The following is a 14,587-nucleotide window of genomic DNA, read 5'->3' on the forward strand; positions in this document are numbered from 1 at the left end:
AGGAATATACTCACTCAACTCCCATCTTCATATTCTGTAAACTGATTAGCTCTTACTATTTAATGAAAAACAATAACAAAAATATCCTGCATATATTGTTTAGAGAATTTCAATATTTTTCACTTACCTTTGTAAAATCAAGGACAGTTTTGTAACTTTTTTTTAGTATGTAGCTGTTACATGTATGGCCATATGCTTTTAAGTAATGATAAATTACTTTTAAAGAAAGGTAGTTTTCTCTTTGAGTCAAACATATTGTTGTTTAAATAAATTTCTTATTTAAATTTTAAAAAATTAAAGCCAAAATAAAGACAGTCCCAGATAAATACAGAGAGAGCACTGCTAGCCAAACTATGTTGCAGAAGGAAGTCCCTGAGATTGAAAAGGAAGGACCTCACATGGAAGGTTTAAGCTGCAGGAAGAATGACCATGGGAAATGATAAACATGTGGGTAAATACAAAACATGGATCTGTATTTTTCCTTCCCTTGATGTCTTTCAAAAATGACATTGTTTAATTATTATAAGGCTGTATTGTTGGGGTTTTAGCATACTAGAAGTAATAGATTTGACAAAAATAGAATATCAAAGGGGAGGAAATAGAGTGCCATTGCTATATTTTATTTGATTTAAGTCAATATTAACCTGAAATCGTTTCTTATAAGATGCCTAGTACAAAAAGAAAAAAGAAAAACTAAAAAGATGCCTAGTACAGTGCCTGGCGCAATCACTGAAAAATAGATTGAAACACATAGAAAGAGTGGAATTAAAACGATACAATAAAAGTACTTTAAACACAAGATAAGTCAGTGAAGGAGTTCCCGTTGTGGCACAGCGGAAATGAATTCAACCAGTAACCATGAGGTTTTGGGTTTGATCCCTTGCCTTGCTCAGTGGGTTAAGGATCCAGCATTGCTGTGAGCTGTGGTGTAGGTCGCAGACACGGCTCAGATCCCACATTGTTGTGGCTGTGGTGTAGGTGGGCTCCAATTCAACGTGCAGCCTGGGAACCTCCATACATTGAAGATGCAGCCCTAAAAAGCAAACAACAACAACAACAAGATAAGGCAGCGAAAAAGGAACAGAGTTTCTTTTGTGTTAATGGGACAGTTCTGTACCTTGATTCTGGTGGTGATCATATTGTGGTCATACCTGTAATAAAATTCCATGGAACTGGAGTTCCTATTGTGTGTGGCTCAGCGATCCCATGAGGACGCAGGTTCGATCCCTGGCCTTGCTCAGTGGGTTAAGAATCTGGCATTGTTGTGGCTGTGGTGTAGGCCAGTGGCTATAGCTCTGATTCAACCCCTAGCCTGAGAACTTCCATATGCCAGGAGTGCGGCCTTAAAAAAAATTCCATGGAACTATACACAACACACACACACACACACACACACACACACACACACCACCACCACCACCACCAACAACAACAACAACAACAACAACAACAAAACAACCATACTATTGGTTTATATCCTCAGAGAGGTAAGAAGATATTGGTTCCATGGACTAAAAATAGGGTGCAAAAAAAGGAACTCATGAATTAAAACTGTGACAGCCGAAAAAACACAAGCTTCAAGTTGAAGAAATCTCTCAGAAAGTGATACAAAATGAGAAAGAAATGGAAAGTAAGAGAAAAGATAGAATTAGAGGACCCGTGCTTGCCTCAGTAGTACACATACTAAAATTGGAACAATAAATAGAAGATTAACCCCTGTGCAAGGATGACAAGCAAATTTGTGAAGTTTTCCATTTTTTTATATTCACTGCAGCGTTATTCACAATAGCCAAGACATGGAAACAACTAAAAGTCCATCAACAGATGAATGGATTAAGAAGATATGGGAGTTCCCGTTGTGGCGCAGTGGTTAGCGAATCCGACTAGGAACCATGAGGTTGCGGGTTCAGTCCCTGCCCTTGCTCAGTGGGTTGACGATCCGGCGTTGCCGTGAGCTGTGGTGTAGTTTGCAGACACGGCTCGGATCCCTAGTTGCTGTGGCTCTGGTGTAGGCTGGCGGCTACAGCTCCGATTCAACCCCTAGCCTGGGAAACTCCATATGCCGTGGGAGCGGCCCAAAGAAATAGCAAAAAAAAAAAAAAAAAAAAAAAAAGACAAAAAAAAGAAGAAGAAGATGTGGTACATATATACACAATGGGATACTACTCAGCCATAAAAAAAAAAAAAAGAAAGAATGCCATTTGCAGCAACATGGATGGAACTAGAGACTCTCATACTAAGTGAAGTAAGTCAGAACAAGAAAGACAAATACCATATGATATCACTTATATCTGGAACCTAATATACAGCACAAATAAAACTTCCCACAGAAAAGAACCTCATGGACTTGGAGAACAGACTTGTGGTTGACAAGGGGGAGGGGGAGGGAGTGGGATGGACTGAGAGTCTGGGGTTCATAGATGCAAACTATTGCATCTGGAGTGGATAAGCAATGAGATCCTGCTGTACAGCACTGGAAGCTCTATCTAGTCACTTGCGATGGAGCGTGATGGAGGATAATGTGAGAAAAAGGATGTATGTATATATATGTGTGACTGGGTCCCCTTGTACAGTAGAAAATTGATGAAATGCTGAAAAACAGCCATAATGGAAAAAATAAAAACCATTTAAAAAAAAAAGAAAAAAATTAGAGGACCCATCCAGGAGATGCAACATCTGATAATGGACGTTCTAGACGCAGAAACAGAGAAAATGAAGGGGAGAGAATAAAATACCTAAGGAGAATTTCCCAGTGCTAAAGGGCAATTGCGTTGCAATTGACAGGAAGACAACAAGGTATATGTATACTCAATATAGTTATGCCAGATAGATATAGATACACAGTTGTGTAAAACATATTCACGTGGACAGAGACCAAAGGAAACACACATAAGTGAAAACAGTTATTTTATTACAATGATGATATGAGTGTTTTAAATTTTATTTTAATTAATGAATTTTTTTCTTATGGCATTCCCAGGCCAGGGGTTAGATCTGAGCCACAGTCTCGACCTAAGCCGAAGCTGCAGCAATGCCAGATCCTTAACCCACCTGTGCCGGGCCAGGGACTGAACCTGCATCCCAGAGCTCCGGAGACCCCCGCCCATCCTATTGTGCCACAGCGGGAACTCCTTAAATTTTATTTCAAATTATGCTTATTATTTGTATGAATTGATTAAAAACCTTCACTTTCCCCCACCCCTAAATACCCACAGAAAAAAAGCCCAGACTTGCTCAGTAAAAATCCTATAATGGCTCCCCATTACCTTAAGGTCTTACAGGATTCTCAACAGGAAATTTTTAAGTTTGTTCTCCCTGCCTGCTCCCATCTCCTGCCACTTCCCTCCACCTACCCCATCTGCACTTCAGTCCTATCAGACCATCCAGCACCAGAGGCCTTCCCCAGCATCATCTTGAGGAACCCCCAGCATCTGGCAAGAACTCCTTCTCCCCCTCCCTGTGTCTCCATAGTAACGCCTAGCACTTGGTGGTAGCTAAGTATCGCCTGCCTTGGAAGCCTGTTCTCAGGGAGAGGAACCTGCCTTCCTGGGGATTGCCGCACACTGTAGGCAGTAAACAATCCTTCAACATTCGGGTAGGCGGGGAAGGAGAGCCACTGAGATGCTGCCTCTTTCATGAAGCCTTCCTGATTCTCACACCACCACCACTCTTCCAGGAGAAACCAAACTTTCCCTCTGTGTTGTTGCAGCGCTTTATGCGACCCTGGGTCACTGATTCGTTCTCCTTGTAATTCAGTTTCTTCATCTGTAAAGCGGAGGCAAGAGTGGTACCTACCTTACTAGGTTCCTGTAAGGATTAAATGTTATGTTTACAACAGCCCATGCCAAGCTCACTGTCAATGTCCAGTGAAAGAGAGCCGTTGCGATGATTATTTTGACACCTTAATATGACATTTGTCTCATATGGCAACATGTACAGATGTCACCTTCCGTCCTTGGTTATAAACTGCCTGTGGGTGGAGACATACCTTTTGATCTTTGTGCACTGCACAGCACAGGAGGCGTCCAGCAAATCGTCCTGAAAAGGCACAGACAAGCAATGTGGAGGCCGTACACGTGGGCAGGTGTGTGCACACACTTACGGACACACACGTGCCAATACGTTTTTTTCTATGCTCATCTTGGCTGACCGTCCAGTCTGTAGCATTTGACCGCAATGACCTCCTCCTCCTTCTGGAAATGCAGCATTCTCCAGCAGTGGCTCCAGGGACTTTCTCTCGCATGGATTTCCACCTCTGTCTCTGGAAGTACCTCTCAGCCTCCTTCACGCCCCAGCCCCTCCCCCACTTGCCCTTAAATGTCATTGTTCCCCACGGCTCTTCTCACTTTGGACACTGTAGGGTGAATTCATCAAAACCACACACACATTGGGAGTTCCTGTTGTGGCTCAGCAGGTAAAGCACACGACTAGTATTCATGAGGATACGGGTTCAACCCCTGGCTTCCCTCAGTGGGTTCAGGATCCAGTGGCATTGCCACAAGTTGCGGCATAGGTCACAGATGTGGCTCAGATCTGGCATTGCTGTGGCTGTGGTGTAGGCCGGCAGCTGCAGCTCCAATTGAACCCTTAGCCCAGGAACTTCCATCCCTAAAAGGAGAAAACAAACAAACAAAAAACCCCACAGATACATTGGCAAAGTATGGTAAAGTCCAGCTGAGTCCTTCCTCCTGACTTCCAGACCTGTGAAACCTGAAGGACAATCCTACCTTCCTTCAGGCACCTCCCTCCCCCGGGGCCACTCGCAAGACCCACAGCTTCTTTTGCCTCCAACAACCGCTCACATGCCACCATCCCCCCCGCTCCTAGTGCTGCTGTGTCAGCTCAGACCCCTCTGCTTCTCACCTGGCCCTGTAGTCAGGCTCCCCTCTATGCTCAGGGCAGCTGCAAAGTTCTCACCGGTTCTGTTTCCTCCTGACATCTCTTCACTGGGTAAACGGATGCATAGGTAGGCAGGTGATGAATCAAGTAAGAGGTTAACTGTAGAATCGAAAGGGTGGGTATAGGACTGTTCAGTGCAATTCTTTCAACTTCTCTGTGTTTCAAGTTTTTCATAAGATATTGAGGGAAACAGCCTACAGTGGTTTCTTTTGGCTTTTTGGATAAAACTCAGACTCCTTCATGTAGAACATAAGGCCTGCTGTTTCCATTGTGGCTCCGCGGTAACGAACCTGACTAGCCTCCTTGAGGATGTGGGTTCGATCCCTGGCCTCGATCAGTGGGATAAGTATCCATCGTTGCCATGAGCTATGGGTAGGGTGCAGACATGCCTTGGATCCTGAGTTGCTGTGGCTGTGGCTGTGGCCGGCAGCTGCAGCTCCTATTTGACCCCTAGCCTAGAAATTTCCATATGAAGTAGGTGTGGCTCTAAAAAGAAAGGAGAAAGAAAAAGAAAAAGGCCCTCTCTATGATCTGGCCGCTGCCTCCCCGGTAACCTCATCTGCTACCACTCACATGTCCCCTTGCCACAAACCATCCTGAATTACTTGGAGCCCCCAGCAGAGTCGGGGAATTTCATTCCTCTGAGCTCACTGGCTGTTCCCGATTCCTGGAATGCCCTTCCCTGCGTTTTTCTCCAGGGATCCCTGACCTGTCTGTACTTTTCTGACTCACCCTCCCTCCAGGAAGCCTTTGCTGCCCCCTTATCTGGTTCCCACAGCCCCTTGCCTATCGCCGCAAAGATTTATGGTATCAAGGGCCTCACCCAGGACTGGATGTGCAGATATGCTGCCGCCCTGGAACCTGGCCTGGCTCTGGTTACCCTCGGTCTCTGAATCACCCGTGATCTCTAATTTCTTCCCTCAGAGGACGCATCGTCAGGCAACTCCCCTGCATTGGCGACAAACAAACACACTTCAACAAACACACTTTGCAGGCTGAGCAAATCCTGAGGCTCCACTGACAGGCCGACCTCGGCAACTCCAGCCGCAAAGAGTGGACCTGGACCTGGAGGCTAGGCGGAGGCGCCGGCGGGCGGGGGCTGTGCCCTGCCGGGGGTGGAGGCCCCGAGGAAGAGGTCCCGGCCGGGGTAGGGAAGAAGGCGGGGCCTGCGGCGCTGCTGGTCGGTGTCCCGGGCCTGGGACGGAAGTTGCAGAAGTACAATTAGTTTCAGTTTTGTTTCTCTTGCAGGAGCCCAGCCACCGCAGCGTCGGACCTCGGGACCCCCAGTCCGGGTCCTGGAGCCCAGGGTCAGCTCAGGCTGGGTAAGGAGGGCGCTCGGGGGGCGGCTGAAGGGTCCGCTGTACTGGAGGCAGTGGGGGGAAGGGAGAGCGCGGGCGGGAGAGGAAGGGCGGCGGGAGAGGGACCCAGAAGGCGGGAGGAGAGGAGAGGCGGGCTGGAGCACCCCCGCCTTCCCCTCGCTCCGGGCCTCCCCGGGACGGCGCCCTCCCACTCTCTGAGCTTCCTCTCGGCCCTTGCTCTCTGGAAGTTCGGGGGAATCTCCCAAGGGTCCTTATCGAGTATTTCACAGCCACTGTGCGTGGAGCTGGGGGCTTTCACAGACGAACCTCACGTGACTCGGTGACTCTGACCCTCCAGAAGCTTCTAGGAAAGCAGGAGGCCTCTTGCAGCAGGAAAGGCTGAAAGAAATGGGCTCGAGGAGATGGGGCAGAGGTTATGGTGACGTCTAGAGTTTGAGGAGCTGGAAGGATGCCCCTTCCCTTCAGGCGTCGCTCTGCCTGCTCCAGAATCCTTTTCTGGATGGTCAGGGCAGAAAGAGGGGTCCCCACTCCCCTCGATGCTGCTACCAGACTCCAGGAGGCAGGTGTATGGGGTTGTGGGCATTGGGGCCCTTTGGAGTGCCCCATCTGCCAGGAGTCAAGTGACCCTGCCCACCTGGACCCTCGGGCTGTGTCTTCTCTGCCCGCCGCCCCACCCAGCGTCCCACCCCCTGCAGGACCACTAGGAACTATTCACCCGGGGCTCACACCCCACATGCCACAAAGCCTGTCCATGGGGGCCCTGATCATTTCACCATCAGCTCCCTAAGTCCCTGCTTCTTGGTCTTGTTGTATCTTGCAGGGCCTGACACACCGCAGCGGCCTTTCCTTTTTCACATTTGCTCAATGTCTGCGGGAAGGAGGGAGGCGTCTCTTTAGCTCAGGAGACCAGAAGAAAATCCCCAGCCATTCAGGTGAGGCCTCCCCAGACCTGGCAGGGCTTGAGGATGGAGGAGAGGCGGGACGGCAGGCGGGAGGCCCCGTGGAGGCGACCTCCACCCTCTGACCTGACCCCTCGCTTACAGGATGGTTTCCCAGGGCTCCTCACCCTCCCTGCTGGAGGCCCTGAGCAGCGACTTCCTGGCCTGTAAAATCTGCCTGGAGCAGCTACGGGTGCCCAAAACGTTGCCCTGTCTGCACACCTACTGCCAAGATTGCCTGGCCCAGCTGGCCGAGGGCGGCCACCTCCGATGCCCCGAGTGCCGTGAGTCCGTACCCGTGCCTCCCGCGGGCGTGGCTGCCTTCAAGACCAACTTCTTTGTCAACGGGCTCCTGGATTTGGTGAAGGCCCGGGCTGGTGGAGACCTGCGTGCAGGGAAGCCCGCCTGCGCACTGTGCCCCCTGATGGGAGGCGCCAGCACTGGGGGACCGGCCACAGCCCGGTGCCTGGACTGCGCCGACGACTTGTGCCAGGCCTGTGCCGACGGGCACCGCTGCACCCGGCAGACCCACAGCCACCGAGTGGTGGACCTGGTGGGCTACAGGGCAGGGTGGTACGACGAGGAGGCCCGGGAGCGCCAGGCGGCCCAGTGTCCCCAGCACCCGGGGGAGGCCCTGCGCTTCCTGTGCCAGCCCTGCTCCCAGCTGCTATGCCGTGAGTGCCGCCTGGACCCCCACCTGGACCACCCCTGCTTGCCCCTGGCCGAGGCAGTACGTGCCCGGAAGCCAGGCCTCGAGGAGCTGCTGGCCGGTGTGGACAACAACCTGGCTGAGCTGGAGGCCACACGGATGGCCGAAAAAGAAGCTTTGGCCCGGCTACGGGAACAGGCCACCAGGGTAGGGATGCAGGTGGAGGAGGCGGCCGAGAGGGTCCTCCGGGCCCTCCTGGCCCAGAAGCAGGAGGTGCTGGGGCAGCTACGGGGCCACGTGGAGGCTGCTGAGGAGGCTGCTCGGGAGAGGCTGGGGCAGCTGGAGGGCCGGGAGCAGGTGGCCAGGGAGGCGGTCGCCTTTGCCCGTAGGGTGCTCAGCCTAGGTCGAGAGGCCGAGATACTCTCGCTGGAGGGGGCAATTGCCCAGAGGCTCCGGCAGCTGCAGGATTGTCCCTGGACGCCTGGGCCAGCCCCCTGCCTGCTGCCCCAGCTGGAGCTCCATCCCGGGCTCCTGGACAAGAACTGCCACCTGCTGAGGCTCTCCTTTGAGGAGCAGCAGCCCCAGAAGGACAGTGGGAAAGAGGGAGCCGGAAGCCAGGGAGGTGATGAGACCCAGCCTGAGGGCAGGGATGGAGCCGAGACCCCAAAGCAGGACAGAGCGCAGACGCCCCAAGAAGATGGGTTCCAGACTCCAAAGGTGGAGAGAACCGAGACTCCCCGAGAAGATGGGGCCCAGACCCCGAAAGAGAGCAGAGCCCAGACACCCCAGGAAGACAGAGGCGCTCAGACCCCAAAGGGCGGCAGATCCAACAAGAAGAGGAAATTCAAAGGTGGGCTCAAGTCAGTTTCCCGGGAGCCCAGCCCAGCACCAGGGCCAAACCTGGAGGGCTCTGGCCTCCTCCCCAGGCCCATCTTTTTCAGCAGCTTCCCCACGCGGATGCCGGGAGACAAGCGGTCTCCCCGGATCACCGGGCTCTGTCCCTTTGGCTCCCGGGAGATCCTGGTGGCGGATGAGCAGAACAGGGCCCTGAAGCGCTTCTCCCTTAACGGCGACTACAAGGGTTCGGTGCCCGTGCCCGAGGGCTGTTCCCCGTGCAGCGTGGCCGCCCTGCAGGGCGCCGTGGCCTTCTCCGCGGGCGCTCGGCTCTATCTCATCAGCCCCGAGGGGGAGGTGCAGTGGCGCCGGGCGCTGAGCCTCTCCCAGGCCAGCCATGCCGTGGCGGCCATGCCAAGCGGGGACCGGGTGGCCGTCAGCGTGTCAGGCCACGTGGAGGTGTACAACATGGAAGGCAGCCTGGCCACCCGCTTCATCCCTGGGGGCAAGGCCAGCCGCGGCCTGCGGGCGCTGGTCTTCCTGAGCACCAGCCCCCAGGGCAATTTCGTGGGGTCAGATTGGCAGCAGAATAGCTTGGTGGTCTGTGACGGGCTGGGCCAGGTGATTGGGGAGTACCGGGGGCCGGGGCTGCACGGCTGCCAGCCGGGCTCCGTGTCTGTGGATAAGAAGGGCTACATCTTTCTCACCCTTCGCGAGGTCAACAAGGTCGTGATCCTCGATCCCAAGGGGTCACTGCTCGGCGACTTCCTGACGGCCTACCACGGCCTGGAAAAGCCTCGGGTGACCACCATGGTGGACGGCAGGTACCTGGTTGTGTCTCTCAGCAATGGGACCATCCATGTCTTTCGGGTCCGCCCTCCTGACAGTTAAAGGGCTGGTACTGGGGCCAGCCTGGGGCGGGACAGGGGTGGGAGGAGGGAGGCAGGGCTGCCTCTGGGGTGTGGGGGCCAAGGGCATTTTCCCAGAGGGCAAGCGCTGGCAACTTTTCACTATGAAGTGCCAAACCCCTCTTGGGGTATGGGCGCGCAGGGATGGGGACCCAGGGGGGTGGCGTGACCACAGAACCCTCCTAAGGAGGGGGGAGGGGTTGGGGGGTGCCAGGCGTTAATGCCCCTTGCTTTGGGGGGCTGACTGCCGCTGCTGTAGAGTCTAGATCTCCAAGATGTGTAAGCTAGTCCTGATTTGTGTTCTTCAAAACCATTCCTGGCGGGGTAGCCCAGGGACAGTCTTGGGGAGGTGGGTAGAAGCAGCCTTTGAGCCGAGAATGGGCTCAGGGTATGTCTGGTCTGTGCTTTCTGGAAGAGAGCTGAGAACCTGTTCCCCTCAGCCTGGAACGGGGTGGTCTGAAGAGGCCTGGGATTTTGAAACAATAAATGGTGTCTTCCACCAGCCCTGGGCGGGGGCAGGACAGGGTGGACTTCTTGGGGGACCAAGTTCAGACACCACTGAGGCCAAGGGGTGTTTACCTCAAAGTCCATGAAGAGAATGAGCTACTAGAAAACGGAACCCAGCAGGGCTGGAGTCTGAAACACAGGATTCTGAGTGTGAGAGAAGGGGAGACCCTGGGTCTTACCCATCCCCCGACTTCCCCCACCTCTCATTTCCAAGCCAACCCTGAGGCCAGACCTATGTAGCATGCAAACTCTCTTCTGTTTTGCTGTCTTTATACCTCTTGGAGTTTGTTTGTAGTTCCCCCTTAGTTTTCCGGCACAATTCCCTTTGAGAAACTGTGGCTGAACTAAGGGGTGAAGGCATTTGTTCGTGTTGCCTTTATGGGTGGGGAAGATACCTAAGCCTAGAGGCCAGGTGTGGGACTCCAGGGCCAAACCTGTTGGAAGACCTGAGAAGTCGCTGGTGGGGCCGGGATGGGCGGAGGTGTGAAAATTTCCGGCAGGGATCCAGACAGAACTGAGCCGTGACTACTGGCCTTTTGCATGGGCCGTGGCAGCGGTGGAACTGCGGGGAATATGGTTAGCCAGGGGTGGTTGAGAGATGATCAAATGAGCATCTTAACGTAAGGATCATGGTCAGTGTTCATGGGAACCAGAGAGATTTAGGACGAGTCCAGATGGAAAGGGTAGGGTATTAGGTGCAGGGAAAAGAATATTCTTTTCCGGGGAGATCATTGATTATTTAATGAAGTGATAGGGAAAATCATCAGTGTTGAGGGGACAAAATCAGTTCTGTAAAAATGTGAAAATGTATGCCCAGCAAAGAATAAGGAAGAATCAAGGAAAATCAATAAGGTGAGGAAACTTCGTAGCATTGATCTGAGACCGGGTCTCCAGTATATGCTGCTGGGTTAAAGGGCCAAGTAAGTTGTGTATCCAGAATGCCCACAGGCCAGGACACGTACAATGAAAAAATAAAATCAATCACTTGCATTTGTCAAAATTACATTTTTAAGATGATGTTGTGGGGAAAGAGAGTCTTGGTACCATAAAACAGTGCTTCCTGGAGAACCGTTTGGCAGTACTTGACAAGAGTCAAAAAAAAAAAGAAAAAGATTATAAAAGACAGTTATTTCCCTTTGGGGAATATATTCTGGGAAAACAAAAGAAAAAAAAGTATTTGCACATAGGTATTTGTGGCCGGCCTATATGTTAGAGTCATTGACAGGAAACAACTCAGCTGCGGGAGAGAAAGCCAAGTAGCTTGTGGTCTAGCAGGACTGTGAGGCTTCGTGTATGACAACGACGAGAGAGCTTTAGAAGACTATGATGTTACAGCGATGCAATCATAAGCCCAAAAAGAGAGAGAATTTGGAATTATGATCACATAGTGATGACAACAAGGCAAAAATATGTCTGAATAGTGACGGAGTGGAAATAGGTTCAAAATGTGTAAATAGGGGTTGGGGAGATTGGGTTGTGTTTTGCGTTAATTTCATGCTGTTTTTCACATTTCTACTTCAGTTATCATTGTCCATTAAATAACACATATGCTTGCATATTTACTGCAGAAAAATACACCTCTATAACTGATACTCAAGAATAACTACTGAATTTGCAGATGAATGCGTCAGAATCAATGAGTCTGTACTGGCGGGGGTGGGGGCAGGATTCAAGAGGAGAGTCCCAACTGATCGCAGGGCCTGTCTGCCCTGGGAAGGTTTACAGAGGTCAGGCATCCCCTCAGGTCATTGTGTCCAGAGGGAGGGGAAGGTCTTGAGTTCACCAGCAAATTCAGACCAAGCGCAAACCAAGCGGCAGGTCTACGGAACCAGCTGGTATGAGTTGCATGAGTGGGGGCTGTGTCTGTCGTCTTCGTCGTTCTCTCTGCCCGGTCAACACAGTGATAGCTCCCAGTAGGTGCTCAGTAAACGCCTGTGGAATGAAATGATAGCTAGAAAACAGAAGGGACCAACCAGGTTGTCCAAAACCTTGGCTTGTGGGAAATCTCCAGTAGGGGGCACTGTGGACACAGCCTACTGTAAGCCTCCAGGAGGGTGGCTCAGCTCCGAGTCGCTAAGAGATGAAACTGCTCTTGTGTGTGGAGGGGGTCCTGGCCTCTACAGGATAAATACCTTCGGGCTGGAACAGCAGTTTTGTGGAGCTGCACGGGAGCCATGTGCCGAGGGCTTGGGTGGTGGAGTGGCTCCAGCCAAGTGGCTCTTCTTGGAAGCCGAGCAGGAAGAGAAAACTTTGGAAGGGAAATATCCGCTTGCATGCAAGAAGAGGGCCCTACAGATACCCTCAAGATGAAGGAGGCATGGGGCTTTCCAGGGTGTCTTAAGAATTCTGGGAAGTGGGGCATTGGAAATTCTGGATTTTCCTCTTGAAGGAGTAAGGGTGGGGAGGCACAGAATACTGGCAAAATGTGAACCGGACGGGACGTGTAGCCTTGAGCATAACTTGGAGGTAAAATCTCCAGCACCTTAACTGTGACTTGGGACCCCTGATGAGTCCCGCAGGGAGCACCACTCAGCATGGGGGGAAAGAGTGCTTAGTTCAATTACACATGTTAAGAAATCAGAAACATCGTGAAAGAGACAGCACCCCTCTACCCCCCATCCCACTTTGGACTATGACAGTTAACTCGATTGATCATTCCTTTTCCTGTTTAGGACTTTCCAAGGTGTGTGTCTATATGTGAAAGGAGAGTACTGTTTGGATAGAGAGAAAGGGAGCAGAGCACCTCGTTCGTAGTCTTTGTACCTAAAAAAGGCAAGTAAATGAAGCATCGGAGACCTGGGTTGCATGTTGGCTCTTCCAACTAAATAGCTGTGTGATCTGGGTCCAGCTTCCTAACCTCTCTGAGCCTCAGTTACTACATCAGTAAAACAGGGATAATAAGAGCCACCATGCCCAGCTCAGGGTTGTTGTAAGGACTGGGTGAGAGGCATAAAGCTCTCTTTATGTGCATCCTAAAGCTTAAATCTGAGGTCTTGGTTAGGAAAAAAGTTTAACCGACTTATGCTAACATCGTACTCTTCCATCAGGGTAACTTAAACAGGGATGTTCTCTGCACGTATTGGGAGGGGAAATTTCGAGAACCTCTGGGTGGTCATTACCTGCTTCTCCTTTGGAGGAGACGGTTCTCTTCTGCTTTCCAGAGGTTATTTGGAGAAGCCATTTGCTAAGACACGGCAGGGACCATGTAGGAGCAGAAGGGACCAATGACCAACTTGCTAAGACTCAGTGCAACTCCTAAAAGCCAGCTGAGAATCAAGCTGTGCTCAGGAAGGCTGGATAACTGTAGACATTTAGGAGTTCAAGATGACAAGAGTGGCCCCATCTTTTGGTAATTCAGAGAAAATATAATTGGAGAGGAAATAACTCCAACTGTAGTCTTATTATTACTGCATCTGCAAAGCCCTATCGTATGACGAATCTATAGAGATCTTATTCCAAAGGGCAGACATCCAAGAGGGAAGTCAGAAGCCTTCCGAGGAAGTTGGTGACATTGGTGACCTGAGCTGGGCAGGACTGAATAAGTGAGTGTCATGAGCAAGGTATTTGGCCATCTCACCACAGGTCAGCTGAGAAGGAGAGGTATACCATAAGTTAAGTGGGAGATTGGATGGGGGTGCAGAATTCTGTTTGGGGGAGAAAGCCGTCTTGGATTAGCTGGGGCAGGGAGCTCCCAGAGAGTACCAGAAAATATTCCCGGAGGGAGGAAGATCAAGTTCAGATGCAGGCTTAGAAAAATAGGTAACTTGACCCAAGGTAGCAGAACTTGCCTACCCAACTGCTTCATCAATGCTGTATCATTAAATGGATCAGGACGGGAGCACAGAGTGATTGGAGAAGGGGCCGCAGGGTCAGGCTGACCTCACCTGAAGCCTCGATAAGGCGGCGTCAGGATGAGGCAGAGAAGAGCCCGTATGTAAAGAGGCATTTAGGAAGTAGGTTTGAGGAGGTTTGGAAAGGCAATCTGACTTGTCTTCGGAGGAGGTTTGAACTGGTTGGATCAAGAGCCAAGAGAGATGGGGTTGAAAAACGGAATCAGGATCTTGGTACCTGTGGTGTCAGCAAATTTTTCTTAGTTGCCCCCAGGGCAGGAATATGTGTTGTAAACTCTTTCATTCCTTTGTGTACTTTATATCTTTCTTCTGTTTCTTAATAAATTCTTTTGCAAAATTTGAAGCTTTGCTGAGATGATTCATGACTATGCAGAACATTCAACACCCAGGCCCATGTAGTGAAAGGAATCAGGTACTGGGCCATTGCTGCTGTAGCTCCAGAGAGGCCTTTGGAAAGCCTTGGGGGACATTTCAGGGGCAGGGTGACCAGCACAGGCATCTGTGGTCCCAGTTCTTGTCCTGGGCACCCCTGCCTGTAGGACAGAGGGGCCCCTCTGGGCGGAGATGCGCATTTTGGCTCATCTTTGGTGGGAGGGAGCCAGCAGGTGATCTGCCCAGCAGGACCCGGTGGAGGTGAGTGAGGCCCAGGTCAGGGTAGCTGTGCCCATCAAGGATCTCTGCC

General features: G+C 51.4%; 1 protein-coding gene, 1 long non-coding RNA gene and 1 other non-coding gene across 6 annotated transcripts; 2 read left to right on the top strand and 1 right to left on the bottom strand.

Annotated features, from left to right (window-relative positions):
- Positions 1-1,002: 1,002 nt before the first annotated feature.
- LOC125127153 (uncharacterized) lies at positions 1,003-6,138 on the bottom strand. 3 transcript variants are annotated; one of them, XR_007134875.1, is made up of 5 exons: positions 5,930-6,138; positions 5,723-5,847; positions 4,864-4,998; positions 3,989-4,038; positions 1,003-1,033 (listed from the first exon to the last, which is right to left on the bottom strand). It is a non-coding gene; the product is annotated as an uncharacterized LOC125127153 (long non-coding RNA). The 3 variants fall into 3 exon arrangements; XR_007134874.1 differs by lacking the exon at positions 1,003-1,033 and adding an exon at positions 3,104-3,765; XR_007134873.1 differs by lacking the exon at positions 1,003-1,033 and having other exon boundaries at positions 3,104-4,038.
- On the top strand, positions 1,660-1,761 carry LOC125128517 (U6 spliceosomal RNA). Its single transcript, XR_007135228.1, has one exon. It is a non-coding gene; the product is annotated as a U6 spliceosomal RNA (small nuclear RNA).
- Positions 6,067-14,248, top strand: TRIM56 (tripartite motif containing 56). Of its 2 annotated transcripts, XM_047779745.1 has the most exons (3): positions 6,067-6,221; positions 7,039-7,150; positions 7,262-14,248. In XM_047779745.1, exon 3 carries the CDS (start codon positions 7,263-7,265, stop codon positions 9,528-9,530), a length of 2,268 nt encoding a protein of 755 aa, XP_047635701.1. In that variant the 5' UTR covers positions 6,067-6,221; positions 7,039-7,150; position 7,262; the 3' UTR covers positions 9,531-14,248. The 2 variants fall into 2 exon arrangements, with proteins under 2 accessions (XP_047635701.1, XP_047635702.1); XM_047779746.1 differs by lacking the exon at positions 7,039-7,150 and having other exon boundaries at positions 6,075-6,221.
- Positions 14,249-14,587: the final 339 nt, after the last annotated feature.

This window comes from Phacochoerus africanus, chromosome 5 (genome assembly GCF_016906955.1).
Source record: "Phacochoerus africanus isolate WHEZ1 chromosome 5, ROS_Pafr_v1, whole genome shotgun sequence".
NCBI classification, from domain to species: Eukaryota; Metazoa; Chordata; class Mammalia; order Artiodactyla; family Suidae; genus Phacochoerus; species Phacochoerus africanus.

Coding starts and splice junctions, on each gene's coding strand:
- TRIM56 (XM_047779745.1), top strand. CDS start 7,263: ATGGTTTCCCAGGGCTCCTCACCCTCCCTGCTGGAGGCCCTGAGCAGC.